The sequence below is a fragment of the Urocampus carinirostris genome, chromosome 10, assembly GCF_059441175.1.
Source record: "Urocampus carinirostris isolate Australia breed hairy pipefish chromosome 10, RoL_Ucar_1.0, whole genome shotgun sequence".
Classification (NCBI taxonomy): Eukaryota; Metazoa; Chordata; class Actinopteri; order Syngnathiformes; family Syngnathidae; genus Urocampus; species Urocampus carinirostris.
Window position 1 is genome coordinate 24,065,802 of NC_142358.1, and position 19,724 is coordinate 24,085,525.

At 39.3% G+C, this 19,724-nt stretch overlaps 1 protein-coding gene and 1 long non-coding RNA gene across 2 annotated transcripts; one reads left to right on the forward strand and one right to left on the reverse strand.

Moving 5' to 3' along the window:
* Nucleotides 1-320: 320 nt before the first annotated feature.
* On the reverse strand, nucleotides 321-1,446 carry LOC148358448 (uncharacterized). The gene is made up of 2 exons (XR_015851562.1): nucleotides 1,388-1,446; nucleotides 321-1,317 (listed from the first exon to the last, which is right to left on the reverse strand). It is a non-coding gene; the product is annotated as an uncharacterized LOC148358448 (long non-coding RNA).
* Nucleotides 1,447-6,519: 5,073 nt separating this feature from the next.
* Nucleotides 6,520-19,697, forward strand: sars2 (seryl-tRNA synthetase 2, mitochondrial). The gene is made up of 16 exons (XM_088346278.1): nucleotides 6,520-6,977; nucleotides 7,054-7,149; nucleotides 8,727-8,756; nucleotides 8,879-9,019; nucleotides 9,105-9,159; nucleotides 9,228-9,291; nucleotides 9,444-9,549; nucleotides 9,629-9,676; nucleotides 10,948-11,056; nucleotides 13,597-13,642; nucleotides 13,719-13,806; nucleotides 14,816-14,928; nucleotides 15,017-15,110; nucleotides 16,732-16,824; nucleotides 16,908-16,973; nucleotides 17,129-19,697. Exons 1-16 carry the CDS (start codon nucleotides 6,708-6,710, stop codon nucleotides 17,267-17,269), a joined length of 1,560 nt encoding a protein of 519 aa, XP_088202404.1. The 5' UTR covers nucleotides 6,520-6,707; the 3' UTR covers nucleotides 17,270-19,697.
* The last annotated feature ends 27 nt before the right edge of the window (nucleotides 19,698-19,724 follow it).

The following is a 19,724-nucleotide window of genomic DNA, read 5'->3' on the forward strand; positions in this document are numbered from 1 at the left end:
GATAATGAAAAAAAAACACTTGAATGCACCACACAACACTGCTTCATTGATATAGTACTCATTTTTTGCAGGATGTTTGAAAAGGTTGCAGGAATGTTTTGTGATTTGGGAAATGATTTTTGGAGAGAAATATATCTAGAATCTAAGTCTGTTTGGACGCAAGAGAGCAACGCAGTTTTACTCCAGTGACTTTAAACAATTGTGCGTTTCTTAAAAATGCATGCGCAGAATATGAGCCAAAATATACCACAACTTTGGGGTTTTGGCACCTACAGTGCTGTTCAAAATAATAGCAGTACAATATGACTAACCAGAATATCTTAGGTTTTAGTATATTTTTATTGTTACATGCCAAGCAAGTTACCAGTTGGTGCAGTACATTCTTAGAAAACAAACCTTGAATTCATAATGGGAATGCTCTAAAGGCTGTGCAATTGGGTAAATCGTTCAGAAGGTTGTGCTCAAAAAAATAGCTGTGTCCGCTGTTGACTGTAAATACTCAACTATTATGTATTTCCCCAAAAAAAGGTAGGATTAAGCAATCCTAATATTTAGTTGCATGTCCAGTTTGTTTTTTTTTTACAACTGCTTCACATCTGTGCGGCATAGTCAACCAACTTGTGGCACCTTACAGTTTTTTCACTCCATGATTGGTTAACAATGTTCAATTCATTTACATTTCTTGATTTTGCTTCACAAACAGCCTTTTTGATAATACCACACACGTTCTAGATTGGATTGAGATCTGAGGATTGGGCTGGCCCATCCATAACATACATTTTATTGATTTGGAACCAAAACTTTGCTCGTCTACTGGTGTGTTTGGGGCCATTGTCCTGTTGACACCCCCATTTCAAGGGCATGTCCTCTTCAGCATGAGGCAACATAACCTCTTCAAGTATCCTGACATACAGAAACTTATCCATGATACCTGATATGTGATAAATGGGGCCAGACCAGGATACTTGCACCCCCATGCTTCACTGTCTTTAATATGTACTGAAGTTTGAATTCACAGTTTTGGGTTGTCTCACACACGGTCTGTGGTACCTGGACCCCAAAAGGGCAATTTTACTTTCATTTGTCCACAAAATGTTCCTCCATTTTCTTTAGTCCAGTTGGTGTGTCCTTTTTTGTGAACTCTTCTGCACGTGCCTTTTTAACAGAGGGACTTTGCACGAGAGTCTTGAGAATAAGTTTGCTTCACACGACGTCTTCTGTCACGGCACTAACAGGTAACTGCAGACTGCCATTCTGTTTATTTTCCGGTCCATTTTAATCGTTGTCTTTGTTTTTTTCCATTTGCCTCAGGTTTTTCTATCCATTTTAAGACATTAGAGATAATTTTATCTGAACAGACATTTATTACAACTCTGTAGGTTCTTACCTCTCCAATCAACTTCCTAATCAAAGATTGCCGTTTTTCAGAACAGTGCTTTGAACAAGCCGTTTTCCTCAAATGTATGTTCAACGTGTGCTGGCCTCATCATCCTTAAATGGGAGCCACCTGATTCCCACCTGTTTTTGTTTTCTTTCTCAGAGATTGGTTGCAACATCGCTATTTTTTTTTAACACACCCCTTTGAACTATTCGCCGAATTGCACAGCCTAAGGAGTGTGCTTATGAATGCTGGATCTTGTTTGTTTTCTGGGAATCTACTGCACCTACTGGTAACCTGTCCGGCTTGTATCAATGTAAAAAATACTAAAAAAACAGGGTTATTCTGGTTAGTCACGTTGCACTGCTATTTTGAACAGTACTGTAGGTTCCAATATGCAGCTGAAGACTTGCTTCATCACCAAGAGAGTAATCTACTTTTACCATCCCAATTTAATTGATTTAAGATGTTCAAAATATTTTAGCAATTACTATTTTTAACATACTATCTGAAAAACTGGAAACTTCCATCTTAATATTCTTCAAATAACTTAAAATATAGCGAAAATTCAAATTTTTTTTTGTTTTGGCTTAAATACATTTTCTGTTTGCAAAGCCAGCAAATAATATTACACTTTCAGGGAAAACAAATAAAGTGTTGATTATTAAGTGCAGTGCTACAAACATCTTTTTATACAAATTACGAAAATTCATTCACATGTCCAGTTCAGCATGCAATTTAAAATTTTAAACTCTAAAATTAAAAAAAAAATAATCTACATTTACATACCGGTAATTTATTAAACAGAACACTGCTGAAATGTGTTTGATAAAATAGCTAATTTTTCTCAAGATTGTTGTAAATTTTCTATTTTGTTAAGCAGGTGTTACTTGGATGACTTGAAGGCTTTAGTTGCCACTGTGCCAGTATTCAGGACAGGTTAAGTGGTTAGTCTGTTTGTTTTTTTTAGTTCGAACAGTGAAGTTCTCCAACTGGTTGTGTAGCCTCAGCCTGGCTAATTTTAATTTACAAATCACACCATGACCAACTTTTGCCAATCAGTGACTACCTGCATCTTAAATTTGTCGTTGCTACTAGTGTTTAAAACAATTGCTCATGAATAATCTTTTACATACCAAATTATCACCTGACTTGTAATAGAAGTTGTGTTGGAGGCTATAGTAGTTACTGTACACATAAGTACATTGGTCTCCAAAGCGCTGCTTGCGGAAGCCTGGGTGCCCCCTAAGTACTGCTAAGGCTCACCAGAGCTTGCTCATGTGTTTTTCTAGTAAAATGAGTTTATAATGGTTGACTGGATCCAGTTCTAATAATTCACCTAGTAACAACATTGAAATAACTACGTTGGTATTTTATAAAACTATTTAACTGGGTGCCTTTTGCACTAATAAGTAACAAAAAATAGCTCTCAGCCCGAAAAAGATCGGAAACCCCAGTACATTACAAAGCAGTCTCGTTGTTTTTTTGATAATGAATACAATTTTACAAATGTCAAAATTGCATAAATCGAAAACCTCTTCATAATAGGTTCAGTGAGAAACGTGGATGAAAGGACATTCATGTGCATTGAACCTCTTAGCCCTGATTCATGTTTCTCCAGTCTACGTATGGTTTCAAGCAATCCTTGTAACCAATTCTCGAGAAGCTAACAATTGCCTTTGGCTCTCCCCAGTCTGGACAGGATGTGTTTCTTAGGGTGCACCACTTAAAGTTCCCCAACGGATTCCTTCAGTGTCTCCAGGGAGTTTGTCCCGTCTTTGAACCCAGCTGCGCCAGCCGGGTTTCCAGCAATACACAATGTCATCAAAGCCGGAGCTGTTTTTATCAGTGGTGGGCCATGCATTTCACACCTAGGCCTTCAGTAGTGCTAATTCAGAATCAATCCAACCCTTAACTATTTCATGGCTACAAAACAACTACTGCAGCTACAGCTGCGACATCTACAAGCATCAATAATGTCCTCATAAAATTCCACTATTATTTGGGAATGTACTTAGATTTTACTCACCAAATATCCTTTTTATTTGCACAGCATCCTCACTCCATTCTTTCCTCAAAAATATTTCAATCATCCCGTCTTACAGATTCTGGTGCGTTTCTGTTCCATCATGAAGTTTTTTTCGATTGCTAGTAAAGCTAAAACTGAAAGTCGTACCTCTCCTGGCGTATTTCTGGCATAAACATTTATTCGATTTATGCCGAAAAATTCAGTTTGACAGAATCTGTGGACATAGGGATTTCTGATGCACTTTTTAGTCCTAGTCAATCGGTTTGTGAAACCACTGACGTTTTGTTATGTTTTTGAGAAGGCCCTGCTCTGCCAACTCAATATCTGATTGGCTTAACCAACGGCTTTAGTGATACTGTTGTTATGACTCAGTTCCTGCAGAACTGATTGTGATGGCCTCAGGTTTGAATTCTGGCCCAAGCAACAAGTAATGGCTGAAATGTGATTGGTTAAAGGCTTAACTACAAAAGCACACATCTGGAAGCAGCACATCAAGGAGAAGAGCAATTAAAGGAAGCTGACAAACAATTTGAAATTATTTTACAAGTATTCATAAACAAAATATAATTAACATTACATGGTTCCAATAAATTTAAGGCCATAAGAGAAAGTCATCCACTACATGTTTTCCTCCCAATGTATACATTTTCAGTTTCCACCTAACCACACCTGCAGCTGAATTGGGGTATTGATCCGATTAAAGTGAATACAGGGTAAAATTGATCAATACCAATGTGATACTTTTGCATGTAAATGTGATGACAATTTAATGGTTAAACCTTCCCCCCTGAATTAGTTTAGAATTACTATGATTACAATTCCCCTTGGTAGGCGATAATAAACCTTACAAACACATCATGACACCTATTTACTCACAGCAGAATGGACTATGTAGACTCAAAACAAACATAAGTTTGTTTGATTTACCAAATAAACCACTCGAACAATTCTTTCAGCACAGGTCTTTCCTCACTTGCGATAAATTTAGCTTTGCTCATCAGACCCTGGGTTGGCATCCTGGGACTGAGAGGTCGCAGGTTTGATTCGTCGCTCCTCTGAGTCAAATGTCAAATTGTCCTTGGGAAATACACTAAAGCACTTGATGACTGCTTCTGGCTATTGGTAAGTGAGTGTGTGGATGAATGGGTATTACATGGGTAAGTGACTTGAAAAGCCTTATATGAATTCAAAAATGTACAATTTACCCTTTCGTAGCCTACGTTACGTGTTACGTCACAGTCGAAGCTTGAGGTAAAATAATAATCCCACTGGTCAACACACTGAAGTAACAAAACATTCATTTCTGCTAATTCGAGGTAAAATGTGAAAAAACGTAAGTAATCGTAAATTGAATATTTTCAGGATCTCAGCGGTCACTTCTAATCAATGAAAAAGAAGAGAGTTGTGATAAATGCATTCAAGGGAAAAGATTGAAAATGAAAAGATCTGCATTTATATAGCGCTTTTCAAGTCAAGACTTCCCAAAGCGCTTTACAGTGTGCTTCACATTTCCCAATAGCGTCCGTGCAGCCATGTAAGGCGCTAACCTGCTTATTGGGGGTATTAGGGGTTCAGTGTCTTACCCAAGGACACTTCAACATGTAACACGGAGGAGCCGGGATTCGAGCTGCGATCTCTTGATCCCAAGACAAGCACTCTACCTCCTGAGCCACTGCCGCCCCTAAGATTACGGCAACAAACATGAACCCAGCTGTAGATATACCAAAAGATAATGGCAGGCTAGCCAAATACTAGATGGCAAAACGGGACCGATCAGTGGAAAGAACGGTAGGCTTGTCGACCACTCGTCAAAAATGCTTAGGTTTGCAGCTCACACTTCATATCAGGTACGAGAAATTACATTTATTATTGTTGCTATCGAGTCCATATTACTTATTATATCAACAAAGTATCTTATTTTGTTTAGCTTAAGGTAAGTGTTGGCATATAGCCTAATTAGATTATTCTCCTAAATAAAAATAAAGGTCATAAATAATCAAATCTAATACATTACTTGGATTGTGTGCCCAATGCGTGCCTGTGTTTTTTCCCCAACCCAGGCTGTGTACAAGGCGGTTATGCTACACGCCAGCATTTAGTTGATTCTAAGAAAATAACAAAATATCTTGCTGATATAATAAGTAATATGGACTCAATGGCAACAATCATTAACGTGTAATTTCTCCTACCTGATATGAAGTGGGGCAGCACGGCGGCGCAGTGGTTAGCGCATGTGCAGCACAGTTCATGTCTTGGGAACCTCCTGCGTGGGTTCAAATCCAGCTCCAGACTTCCTGTGCGGAGTTTGTATGTTCTCCCCGTGCTTGCGTGGGTTTCCTCCGGGCACTCCGGTTTCCTCCCACATTCCAAAAACATGCATTTCAGGTGAATTGGCCGGTCCAAATTGTCCCTAGGTGTGAAAGAGCGATTGAGTTGTCTGTCCCCGTGTGCCCTGCGATTGGCTGGCAACCAGTTCAGGGTGTCCTCTGCCCACTGCCCGATGATTGCTGGGATGGGCTCCAGCACCCCCGCGACCCTACTGAGGATAAGCGGTGTAGCTGATGAGATGAGATGAGATGATTTGAAGTGTGTGCTGCAAACCCAAGCATTTTTGATGAGTCCCTGAGTCCAATCTATTTACCACAACTCCTTTCTTTTCTTTGATCAGGAGAGTCCACTGAGATACTGTAAAACATTTACAATCACTATCATTTTTTTCTCCGATTCCGATACACAACATGACGACAGTTAGCAACGACAGCCTTCTTTTCATCTGTCTTCTGACCAGCGCAAGTATTGGTTTGTCTCCATACTAAGCCCCGCCCTCCTATACACGTCACAATGTTTACAAACAAATGAAAGGGTCGCAGAGAAGAGAGTTGAAAAGAACATTTCGATCTGAACAAAAAAAGTTTTTTTTTTCTCATACAGAAAATGTACATGATAAACAATTTGGAATGATCAAAACATGGGTAAACATACATTCACAGGTAAGGCATCGTTGTTTTAGAATACTGTACAATTATAAATAGATGATCCATTTCTGCTTCCGGAGTCGTGCTGCCTTTTTGACCCGGGCTGTGTCGTTGCAAAATTTGCTGTCGCATTCTGTAGGAACGAAGAGTAACCTAAGAATTGCTTTTATGTTGCAGCAATTTATTATATCGTGGTTTTTGTTTCGTATTATCGCATGTTAAATGGAATAGTCTCCCAAATGGTTAAAACATAGCACGCAATTCCTATCACAGAAGTTGTGGAAATACCTACTTTCCTGAATGCGTCAAATGTCACATATCCAACATGGCAACCTACATGGTCGGCTTTTCCTCATGTAGAAGCATTGCAAAATTTGTATTTTCACCCATAGTGCGAAACGTTTCAATGCCGAAACCTTGTTCCATGGCCCATTCTCGCTTTTGTCACCGGAGCAGCTTGTATGAGCATTTTTGTGAAGGATACAGCGACAAGCCCCAGCTAGACATAAGAGCAGTGTGTGAGGAGACCGACAAAGTCATAGAAAATGTTGAGAACAGAAAAGGGGAGCTGCGCCGTGAAGATGTCAGAGAAATTGTGAGTGAAATTTTAAGAAAATAGCATGTCCAGTTTTCGAGATTTGTTACCATGCCTGTGTGTCTTTTGCCATTAGATTCGTGTGTGGCAGCAGCTTCAGACTGTCCGAACGGAAATCGCTGAGTTGGGGCAGCAAAGGATGCAAATTACTGGAACTGTCAAAGCTTTAGTGGTCAGTGATGATTTATAAGCATTTCAATTGTTTACTCGTAACATGTTTAGAGTATAAAATAAGAATTGCAAATTAGATTACAGTACTTGAAAGGAACTGTATCTAATTTGACCAAGAGATGTATCGCGTTTTGCAACCGAAAACGAGTGCTAAAAAGCACAAGGAGGAATACCAACTACGAAGTCTCAAAGTGGCCAAAATGGCACAATCTTCCGTTTCATTTGATTCTTGTCCATCCTCTTGCAAAGATTGATGTTTTGTGTAACTGTAACAGCAAGATGGCGAACAAGTTTTTCAACTCCTTCTAGGTGAGGCACATGTAAAATGAAAGTAAATATATCAACCTAGGAGTATTTTTAAAAATACCTGTTTTCGTATTACAGAGATCATGTATCTTGAAGACTGTCTCATCTTTGATTTCTGAGCTCTGATGTCATGTCACCCTATTGGTTTACATCTTAATTAGTCGAAAAGGTTTTGAGTCTTTTAAGCAAAGTTTTGGTAGTTTTTGTGGATAATGCTTCAGCTCTGTGTAGCAGGTGGGTGCAGCGATGGTACAACAAATGGCGAGCAGACAACATGGGGCGTAGTGGCTAAAATAACACACACAGAGCTAACAGGCTAAACCAGCAGGACACAACAGGCTAGCCGGCTGCTGAAAATGGTTAATCGGGACGATCAGTGTAAACACTGTAGGCTAGCTGACTTAAAAATTGCAGTAAGCAGCCAGGATAACGGGGAGCCTGCAAAAAAAAAAAAAAAGATTACGGCAACAAACATGAACCCAGCCGAAGATATACCAAACGATAATGGCAGGCTAGCCAAATACTAGATGGCAAACTGGGACCAATCAGTGGAAAGAACGGTAGGCTGGCTGAACAAAAACATGGACTAAGCAGCCAGGATAACTGGGAGCCAGCAATTAAAAATGATTATGGCAACAAACACAAACCCAGCAGTAAATATAACAAATGAGCCAACAGACTAGCCAGCTATCTGACTGCTAATGGGGCTAACCTGGAAGCCTTAGGGAGTCCGCACTCTATCAGGAGAGCTATCTGAACAATGTTATATTACTTGCAAGACACGGGGCCAAAACACAAAAGGAAAAATCACAATCACATACCTATAAGGAGGAGATGGCTAAAAAGGAACGCACGCTGTACATGACAGCAGGTAAACATACCCCATGCAGCTTTTGATTTTCAAAGCACACAACTCGGACAAAACAGTCAGACGTCCCTCAGCGACACATTACGCAAAGTTCTATTTACTCCAAGTAAAAATGAACGCCAGGCATTCGCTAATTACTACAATCGCCGTCAGTTTTGTTGTCATCTGGTGACATCACAGCTCTAGGGGATATCAGGTCAAACTGTCAACTTTAACAGTTAATTCCCCGAGATCCATGGTGCATGGATTAATAAGGAATATATCTGCAAGATTGTGGAGAGGAACACTTAACGTTCTGTGCCTACTTGGAGAAAAGAAATAGGTCTTTTTGTAATCCCTCTCAGGTCGGGCTTAAAAGATGGTTCTTAAACTTGCAGACAGTAATATTTGCTTTCTGTTCTAAGGCAAAACACAGTAAGCAAGACCTCACCAATGTAAGTCAAGTGTTTGATAACATTTATTCATATAAACTCTGAATAACTATGATAATATTATGGACATGATGTTAACATTAGCTTTTTGTTACTTAATGTGCGTACATGTATTGATCACACAGATTCCAGAGTACAACCAGGCACTATTGAAAGGTCGAGATGTCCGTAATCGACTGAACCATCTTCATCAGAGAGAAACACAACTGGATAAGGAATACTTCAATCGAGCACTTCGTCTACCCAACAACACACATCCCGATGTTGTGAGGATTCTCTAAATGTCATGATGTGCATAAGAGCTATTATTTCACAATGACATTGTTGAGATTTTACACCTTTCCTTTCCAGCCCATTGGAGATGAGAGCCAAGCAAAGGTAGTGGAGTTGGTCGGTCAGAAACCTGGTGAGAATTTTGAGCGGCTTTGAATAGCCTGTAGTGCATTTGAAAAACAATTTATTTCTGTGTTGAAGGTTTTGATTTTAAGCCTCGCGGCCATGTGGAGCTGGGCGAGAGATTGGAACTCATCAGGCAGAGGTGAGGAAGACGCTGAGATTTCTTTTCCATTTTCTCTGGCTGGTATTGAATCAGTAATGGCGTTTACATGTTGAACTAATTTGGTTGTAGCTTTTTCATTGTTTTCCCAGACTCGTTCATCTACTTGTGTTCAATTCTCTGCTCTGCTTCAGGCATCTTGCTCATGTCTCAGGTCACAGATCTTACTATCTAAGGGGGGCGGGAGCCAGACTTCAGACCGCGCTCCAAAATTTTGCCCTTGACACACTCCAACGCCGAGTAAGATGATCCAATTTTGGTCGAATACATTTGTAAAGGTGTGCATTTGTATGTATTTGTTTTGCATTTGTACTGACAGGGCTTCATTCCCATGGTTGTGCCTGACATGCTGAGGGGTGCAGTTTTTGTAAGCATAAAATTACCCTTTTTTTGGTCTGTGTGTTGTTGCGATTGCATGACAAGTTTAATCATTTGAAAAAATGCACTTAACTGAGGTAATAGTCAAGTCATGTTCAAATTTATAGCCCTTAATCACAGAGTCTCAAAGGGCTGCACAGACCTCAGATGATTGTAAACCAGACTATTATTACACCATCCCCTGATCTAAAACCTACATGAGGGCAAGGAAAAACTCAAAAACCTCAACATGAGCAAAATGAAGAAACTTTGAGAAGGGGCGGCACATGAGGTAATCCCCCTTCTAGGATGACCAGGTTGCAATGGATGTTGCAATAACAAATAATACACAGATATTGTCAACATGAAATATAAATCATCCATAAGCTATAAAATAGAAGTGTGTTTTAAGCCTAGATTTAAAGAGTTCCACTGAGGTTGCAAATCGAATCTCAGGGGAAGAGCATTCCACATCACTGGGGCCTGAATGGAGAACGCTCTTGAACATCCGGTCCTCTTCTTTCTCTGGGGATCACTAGTAGACCAGCATTTCAGAGCGAAGGCTCCGGACCGGAACATAGGGGGAAATTAAATCTGAAAAATATGAGGGAGCAAGTCAGTGCATTATTTTGTATACTACCAACAGAACCTTAAATTCACATCTTAAGCTAACAGGGAGCCAATGCAGGTTAGCTTAAATTGGGGTAATGTGATCAAACTTTCTTGTCTTAGTTAAAAGCCAGCTGCAGGCTCTTAATTTTAGACTTCCGGTATTATTGTTATTATTGTTTTAAAAACAATCACATACTGATAAGTAGGAACAGGGTTACTTTTTACAAATCAATTTGATAAGTTCATTGTGTTTTTAATATCAGACACCTGCAAAGGAGACTGCATAGTACTGTATTCCCGTTTTTTATTTTGACTATTATTGTGCACGGTTTGTTGTTTGACTAATATGTGAATTTCCCTGTGGGGATGAATAAATCTATCTATCTATCTATCTATCTCTCTATCTATCTATCTATCTCTCTATCTCTCTATCTCTATCTCTCTATCTCTCTATCTCTATCTTAATATAAACTGTTTACATCATTGTCACTTTTAAGCAATCATGTTGCTATCCCATCCATTGATTTCTTCTTTCCGTATTTTGAGTGTCTACTAAACTTTAAACAAATCTGAATAAATGGCACTTAAAAACACGTAACTAGTCTCTAAGAAATGATGTCAAAGTTACATTTGTTTAAAAGATGTCTCATTCATTTGTCATCTCTACAGGAGGGCTGCGGCATGCAACCAAACGCCCATCGCTCTCAGGTTTACTCACTGGACCCAGCTCGTTTCCCAGATCTTAACCTTGCTGGTACTGCAGAAGTTGGAATAGCAGGTTCGTCCTACTCATTTGTACATTTTGAGTTTCCTCCTCGAGATAATTCATGCCATTGATTCGATAGAAGAGACAATACTAATCGAAAAACGATAGCTCAAGAGTGGACTCACGCTAGAGCTGTTTTTTCTGTACTGTGTTGAACCCCGATTTTACTCCTTCCTCTTTGCCTTACGAGCCAGTACAGTGGAACCTCGGTTCTCGACCATAATCCGTTCCAGAACCCTGTTCGAAAACCGATTTGTTCGATCACCGAAATCATTTTTCCCATTAAAAATAATGTAAATCGTTTTAATCCGTTCCAACACCCTGAATGTTTACCTTGAATGTTTAATGTAAACCTAAAGCTAACCCAGGATAATCGTATGTCCGCGTTATCGTAATCTTCCGTATGAAAGATTACGCTAACATGAACGTGTAAAAATAAAAAAATCAGGTCGTTTACAAGTCATTTAGCACCGGGGTCTCCACAACAAGTGGTGAGCGGTTCATTGGAAAGGGGGCTCCGTTCCAACACCCTGAAAGTTGGGCTCCGTTGTAACACCCTGAATGTTTACCTGAATGTTCTACGTAAACATAATACTAATCCAGGCTAATCGTACGTTCGCGTTATCATAATCTTCCGTACGAAAGATTACGCTAACACGAACGTGTAAAAATAAAAAAAGGATAAAGAAAATAATTATGAATAGGATTTCTTACCTTTGTAGTGGTCAGCAGAAGGCGGAGGTGAACGGTGGGGTATTCCCTAGCAAGATCAGACACTCCACCTCCTTCATATTTTGCTATTATTTCTTTCTTAAATGCAATAGTTGTACGCACTATTTTTCTTTTTTCACCTGTAGCAACTTTGCTACTTGAACTGACTTTCTTCAGAGGCATAATTAGGGGCTAAAACACTTAGTACACCTATATTAAAAGCGAAAGCAAAACGAAGGACGTCCGCACGCGATAACAGTTGGTCAAGAAAAGAGTGATCTACACCCGTACGCCGCTCAGCATTGCACCCTAGCATACCCACTCACGCATTACCGGCGTTCGAACTCTGATTTTTAGACCGAACAGCGAAGCAAGAATTTCTCGAAATTTTTGGTCGGACTCCGATTTGTTCGAACTGAGAGGCGTTCGAAAACCGAGGTTCCACTGTATTTAGATTACTCTGTCAATCAGTGCCTCCAAAATATCGTTTGTTTTTCACAACCATAGGGCTCACCGTGTTAAAAGGCGCAGTCTCTGTAGCGAGTTCCCTTTCTGTATTTACAACATGCATACGCCAAACCGGATTATTGGGCTCGGGTGCCCTCTGCTGCAGCCGCCTTATAACAATACACACACAAACATACAAGTGTGCGTACTTAGAAATACAGCTGGAGCAAAACTCACGTTATGTTGTGGCAAGTATTGATTACCCTCCCGCATGTAGATAGCGTGCACATAACCTTTAAAATCTGGATTTTAATGGCAAGCATTCATGGGTATGTTATAATGGGCCCTACTGTACGTGTGTCTTAAATGTACAGTGACAATATACTCATAAGTTTATATTCGTTAATTCTATTACTCAAACTAATGAACATCAAAGTTATTTGTACTGGATATCTGAAACTGCGAATACAGTATTATATTGTATAATGTAATATACAATTTGATATAAAGGAGGTACTATTTAACTACCGTTGCAACCTGCTACTACATTTCAGTGGCTGCAATATATAGTAAATCCTTGCCATAACGTACACTTTTCAGTCTCGCTAGTTCAAAAATTTGTATTGCGTCCTGAAGTCAGAAAAAAATAAAAATAAAAAAAATAAAACGTTTATACTGTACTTTTACAAATGTTAGAGTCTGTACAAAGGGTTTGTTCTTCGGTTTCATTTTCTTATAGAGTACAATGTTCCTCATACAATTTAATAAGAGCCTGATGGGTGGACGTTCTCAGGCATGGGGCTCCCCACAATAAATAAGGGTTTACTGAATACACAAAGCATTTGCTTCTAAAACATGTGTTTTACAGACTGTACAATATTTTTGTATATCACGAAATGCAAATGAACAATTTTTTCAAAGTAGCCTTTTGCGAAATAATGTAAACAAATTTAAAAATGGCTCATTTGGGTTTTGTCTACAAAACAAAGCTAAACAAACATACATATATTTTAGTTTCATTGGTAAAATACAGTTCAAAACAAAATAGGCTAGTCAATTTATTATTCAATTTCAAATGTGAGGTTTAAATCTTGGTGTCATAAACCAGTTCTGTGTTGGACTGTAGTAGCCGCCACAATACAGGACTGAGCCTGCCCAGACCTCACACAAATGTCTGTGTCATGGTCATTAAACATCCAACACACAAGTTCTTCAGTGTTTCTTTAGATGACGCTTGAAAATACAAACACCCTCATCAGTGGCTAATTGTCTGAGATGTCTTTCAGAGCAATATTGGACTGCAGTCATCAAGACTGACCTTAGCACTAGAACGGCGTTTTGAGATAAGGAATGAAGCTTGCACAAGCTCAATATTTGACACCTCTTGTTCTTAGGGTATTTCATGGACCACGCAGTTAATTTTAAGGATCTGCCTGTCAGGTAGGTACTCTGTCCTTAGACTCAGTGAAATTAATGTTGGAAATATTTGTATATGACTTGGAGCCTCTTTTTACAGGACAGCATGCAGCAGTACATGTTACAGAGCAGAGACAGACACAGGGAGGGAGACCTGGGGTCTCTACAGAGTTCATCACTTCAATAAGGTTAGAAGAAACTCAACTCATCTTTAAATAAGGCCACCTGAACTGGTTAGAACTTATTTCCTACTATTGTGGATTTAACATTGAGTTTTAAAATCCGTATTTTTCGGACTATAAGTAGCAGGTTTTTTTTCATAGGTTGGCTTGGGGTGGGACTTATATTCCAGTGAGACTAATTTGTGGAATTATTAACATATTATTATATCACTGAATTTTAATTTTTTATAACCGGTACTGCTTATCACTTCACATGCTACCAGCTCGGTGGCCTCGGGGTAGGGCGTCTGCCCTGAGACTTGGCGGTCGCTTGTTTGAGCCTCGGCCGAGTTATACTTGAGCCTTACAACATTGATACCATTTGCCTCCCTGCTTGGCATAAGGGGTTGGAATTGGGGGTTTGGTGATGGTGTTGCGACACATTATATGGTTAGAACTATTGTCGCACAGCCGACTCTTGTTAAGATGGGATAATGCAAGGAGAAAGAATAAAAAGATATCACTTGAAATGTTATTTGCACACTAAAACGTAAAAGAGCACTCTAAGCTTCTGTTGGTAATTTCAACCTTGCCCTGTTGTGTGTGGGGATTTTTTGAAGCGTCTTCCTGTGGAGTTGGAGTAGTTGTATACCGGTAAAAGTAACACCAAGGGTGAATATTTCAGTGGAATGAGTGAATTGGAGTTAAGCTGATAGTTTTGGTAAGCATGTTTTTTATGCTAGAGATATTTGAATAAACCTTTATATGTTGCATCATTACTGACGACCATGTCCAAGGTATGCACGTAAGTGTAACGTTACTATACCGCATTCTCCATTTGATTTCAATTTTAATTTTCCTCTCGAGATGACATGTATTTTTTTGGGTGTTGGTTACCCCCAAAAAGGTGGCTTTATCCTGAGTGTGACTTATACATGGTCATTTTTAATTATGCATTTTTAGGATGGTACGATTTATAGATCTAGAAAATTTATAGTCCAGGAAATATGGTAATGCCAATTGGCCGTCTGTCTAGGTGGAAATGTTTGGAGTGACAGCAGACGAGACAGGGGAGGAGAGCACCCAGCTCTTGAATGAGTTTGTTGCCTTACAAAAAGAGATATTTTCTGCTCTGGAGCTACACTACAGGTCAGAAGAGACCGTGAATAAATCATCTGATCCTACTTTGGATCACAGATCACAAAAAATCTAACTTGGAGTTTGTTTTATTTCATAGGGTGCTGGACATGCCAACTGAGGAGTTGGGTCTTCCAGCATATAGGAAGTACGACATTGAAGCATGGATGCCTGGGAGGGACCGCTATGGCGAGGTCAGAACTATTGCTTTTATATTACTGTTTCCCAACATTTTGAGTCAAGGTACACTTTTTTTTAATCAAAACCATATTGCAGTGTCCGTCAAAATTATCTTGAAAAAATAATTCCCGGCTGTTTTATGTTGTTTTTAAAGATTTTATTGTCATGTGGGCGGCTCGGCGGCTGAGTTATTAGGGCTTTCGTGGCACAGTTCTGAAGTCATGGGATCAAATCCAGCTAACAGCCTTCCTGTCTAAAGTTTGCATGTTCTCCCCGTGCTTGCGTGGGTTTCCTCTGAGTATTTAGGTTTCTTCCCTTATTCCAAAAAACATGCATGTCGGGTTAATTGGCTGGTCCAAATTGCCCCTAGATGTAAATGAGTGAGTTGTGTGTCTCACTGTCACCTGCGACTGGCTGGCAACCAGTTCAGGGTACCCCCTGCCCACTGCTCAATGACAGCTGGGATGGGCTCCAGCACCCACGCAACCCTACTGAGGATAAGCGGTGCAGATAATGGATAGATATTATCATGTTGCCTAAATTGACAGTATAATGTTTTTGTGGTCATTGTGGTTCAGGAAGACGTACAGGTTATTTATTTTGGTAATTTTTTTAGACACCTTTATATTTTTTACAATTGTTATCCAATAAATACTCTTTTATACATCGACACCAAAGGACAAACCCTCTTTTACAGAACCAACCATTTGATTGAAAAAAGTACTGTGTACTGTACCTAGAAACATTTATTTATTTTTTACAATTACCTACTCACTTAGACCATGAAAAGTGAGGGATTAAAGTATTTCAATCTTAACCGCTTGCAGGTTTTCCAACGATCTTTGAAAAGTCCAACAAGGTATTGAAATCATTATTCTTAAAATAAGGCCTTAATTTGCATTAAAATGCCTTAAATCCAATTTTCGAAAGTCTTAAACATGTGAACACATTATTAAAATGTATATTTGTTTATACTAAAAAAATAGTAACATTTATCAATTGTCTTTCTTTAATTCACCAATTTACTGTTTTAGCAACATCGCGTGACCACAATATCAGAGCTATAAGGACTGTGATGTGGTTTAAGTCGGGCTTTCCAGAGCAGGCGCATGTTTTATGTCTACCCACAATACACATAGAAACACTAGATTGAGACGTTTACTTTGGACCATGGGAAAGTGCAAATTTAATGAGTAATGGCTGTCCAACGAACGTTTTTCACCATGGCCAAAAGCTGTGCCAGGTAATGCGTACATGGCTTCACTGTATTTTGTGCAAGAACTATTTTTTTGTTTTTTTTTGTTTTGTCTGTTTCAATTGTGGGTTTTTTACCGACTTGGTCTTAAATGTGATTTCAAAAGGCATTCAAAAAGTCTTGAATTTAGCTTGCCTTAAGTTGTTGGAACCCTGTGCCTGCTTCGATTGGGCACCGATTCCTGTGGTGTGTCTTGGGCAAGTACAGCCTGGTGGCGCACATTTGTCCCCAGGATGTTTTTTGGAGGGGTTCGGATTTGCTCTCGCAATTCAGAGATCAGCTGGACCTTTACTGTTATTCTTATTTATTTATTTCTACATTTATGAGCATTCTAAGCACGCTCGGCAGTGTGACGGGTGTATCGCTTCTGCCTTTTACAGATTTCCAGCGGCTCAAACTGTACTGACTACCAGAGCAGACGCCTCAACATCCTGTATGAGAGAGACGATGGCAGCCTGCAGTACGCCCACACAGTAAGTCTGCAGAGGTCTCTTCTCGTGTTTTTTTTTCCTGCTTTTTTCAGTATAAAGCAAAAGCTTCTGCGTTTTATTTTCAGGTGAACGCTACAGCATGCGCTATCCCCAGAACAATCATTGCCATCCTGGAAACTCACCAAACCAAGGTAAGACTTCTAGTCTGACATCAAAAGGTACACATGGGTCAATACACAACCCATGGTTAACAACAACTTTTCTTGACAGATGAGCAGTGCTGTATCTTTAAAGATAAAAACAGATGAAATGGTTTGTCACATTATCTTTATTTCTGTACCCACAGGAGGGATCAGTGCTCGTGCCAAAAGCCTTGCAACCATATTTAGGTCTTGAAATAATTGAAAAGCCCAAGTGGACTCTTCTTAAATACATTGGGCCTAACCAGCCTACCCGCCAACCCAGGCCTTCTCCCAGAATTACGTGACATCAATGTGGGGATGAATGTCCTACAAAGGTTCTATCTCAAAATTCACCTCAAACTTTTTTTTTAGATGTGCCCTTATACAGCATTCCTGTATGCCGGTATTGTTTGGAATTCCTGCTAATTACTTGTCACTGGCTGGATCTTCAGTCACACTTAATGGAAAAAAAAATGCCCAGTGATATGCTGCGGTGTTATAGGTTATGACATAGTGTACAGTACATTCGCCTATCACGCGAAAGGTCCCGGTTCAAGACCAGGTGGAAACATATGTGGCCTGGAGAGGAATTGATGCCACCGGGCTGTACTAGCACAAGACACACCACAGCCCCTACAAACCGTGTGGTTAAGGTATCCAACAAACAACCATACTGTAATGATACAATTTAGACATCTCCTGGTTTGCTCATGATGTCATTCTTTGTGTGTGAAGATTGACAAAAAGCAAGGATTATATTATGTAAGTGCATATTTTTAGGTCTGATATATTTTTTTTTTATTAAGCTACAGCAATTATTAATGAACAATATGCAACACTGGATGATTGTGTTAGCGTTTTAACTTTCATCATGATCATTTTGAAAACATGTTTTTACAGTGCTGTGGTGGGTTTTGCAGTTGGAATCTTAACTATAGCTACATTTTTATGTTTATCATACTTATATGTATAAAGAGAGAATATCAGTAATGTATCTGATTTTCTTAAAAATGTTTTGGGAATATGTGCAAAATGCTGCTTATGTGGTTTGGGTGTCCCAAGTTAGTTGTAACAACGACCAATAACATTTCTTTACGTAATTGTAGAGCGGGTGGCCTGCAGAACTGATTCCATAGGCCATCAGCAGGTTAAGTTGACATGGGTGCTTATAATTGGTCAAAATTATGCTCAATGGAAACACTGTAACCAACAAATAATTGGTTTGTTGCTGTGTGTACTATTTAGTGCCACCCTTGGTTAATAAAACCTAATTCATTAGAAAAAAAACAGATTTATTCCTATTATTAAAAATACACCATATGAATGAGCATGTTTTTAAAACATTCATAGGTCAAGAATGTTTAATTTATTTTGACATAAAAGGAGGATCACCTAAAGCTTGGGAACAGCCATAATAGCAAAATATTTCCTTTTTTTCCCTTTTCTTTTTTTTCCTAAGAGAGCCACACTGTATATTTTTAGACAAAATTCAACAAAATCGCCAAACCCGCTCTTCAGACAAATGTTTAATTTTTCAGCGCATTTCATTTCACTGTTACATTAGATCAGGGGGTCCAAACCTTTGAGAAAGCCGGCCAGATTTGGTAAGCAGAAAATGTGTAAGCTATTCAGCCTGGCATTCTTTGAACAGTCTTTGATAAAGTCACCCTCCGTAAAAGGTTTGCAGTGCTTGGGAATCAGTGTGGTGACCTCGTAGCTCGCCATAGTAGTAATTTTATTTGACTCGCAGGGGCTCATGAAAAAGCACTGCTGGGCTGTTAAAACACATTCCAGTTGCTTCAAGTCAAGTCATGTTTATTTGTATAGCCCTTAATCACAGAGTCTCAAAGGGCTGCACAGACAGCATATTATTGCAAACCACAGTCTATTATTACCCCATCCCCTGATCTAAAACTTACATGGGGGCAAGTAAAAACTCAAAAACCTCAACATGAGGAAAATGAAGAAACCTTGAGAAGGGACAGAACTTTAGGTAATCCAGGCTGTCTTAGTTAAAAGCCTCGCTGCAGCATTTTGTACCAGCTGAAGGCTCTTGATTTTGGACTTTAGGAGACCAAAGAGTAGTTCATTACAGTAATCGAGACGGGAGGTAACAAACGCGTGAATTATAATCTTCACTTCCGGCTAAGACGGCACAAGGCGAATTTTAACAATATTGCAAAGATGGAAAAAGCTGTTCTAGTAATATTCTTAACTTGTGTTATAAAGGACGGCTTGGGGTCAAGTATGAACCCTAAATTTTTGACTGAGTCACTAGGTGATATTACATTTGTCAATGTTCAGAACAGTTTTTGAGAACAAGTCACGGCATTTAAATTGACCAATAACTTACATTTCGGTCTTTTCAGAGTTAAGGCGCAAGAAGTTGAGTGACATCCATTATTTTATCTCAGTGAGGCAGGCCTCCAGATTTTCACAGTTTAGTGGGCCGATTCCTCCATCGGAAGAAATAGTTGAGTGTCATCTGCGTAGCAATAGAAAGTGATATTATACTTGCGACTAATATCACCTAATGGACGCATGTAAATGCTGAAAAGAAGGGCGCCAAGTACTGAACCTTGCAGAACACCACAGGTAACACTGAAGGGCTCAGATGTCATTTCACCATATTTAACACAGTGCGTCATATCTAAGAGGTAGGATCGGAACCATAATGATGCTGTTTCAATGTGCTTGGTTTTCTTTAATAAATGAGTTTTATGGTAACTTAAAAGTCTCATTTGATCTGGACATCTTTTT

Excerpts from the sequence above, each read along its gene's own strand:
- sars2 (XM_088346278.1), top strand. The coding sequence starts at position 6,708 with ATGGCAACCTACATGGTCGGCTTTTCCTCATGTAGAAGCATTGCAAAA. Across the intron at positions 7,150-8,726 it reads GAACTGTCAAAGCTTTAGTG|GCAAAACACAGTAAGCAAGA; the intron begins GTCAGTGATGAT and ends TTCTGTTCTAAG. Across the intron at positions 14,929-15,016 it reads GCTCTGGAGCTACACTACAG|GGTGCTGGACATGCCAACTG; the intron begins GTCAGAAGAGAC and ends TTTATTTCATAG.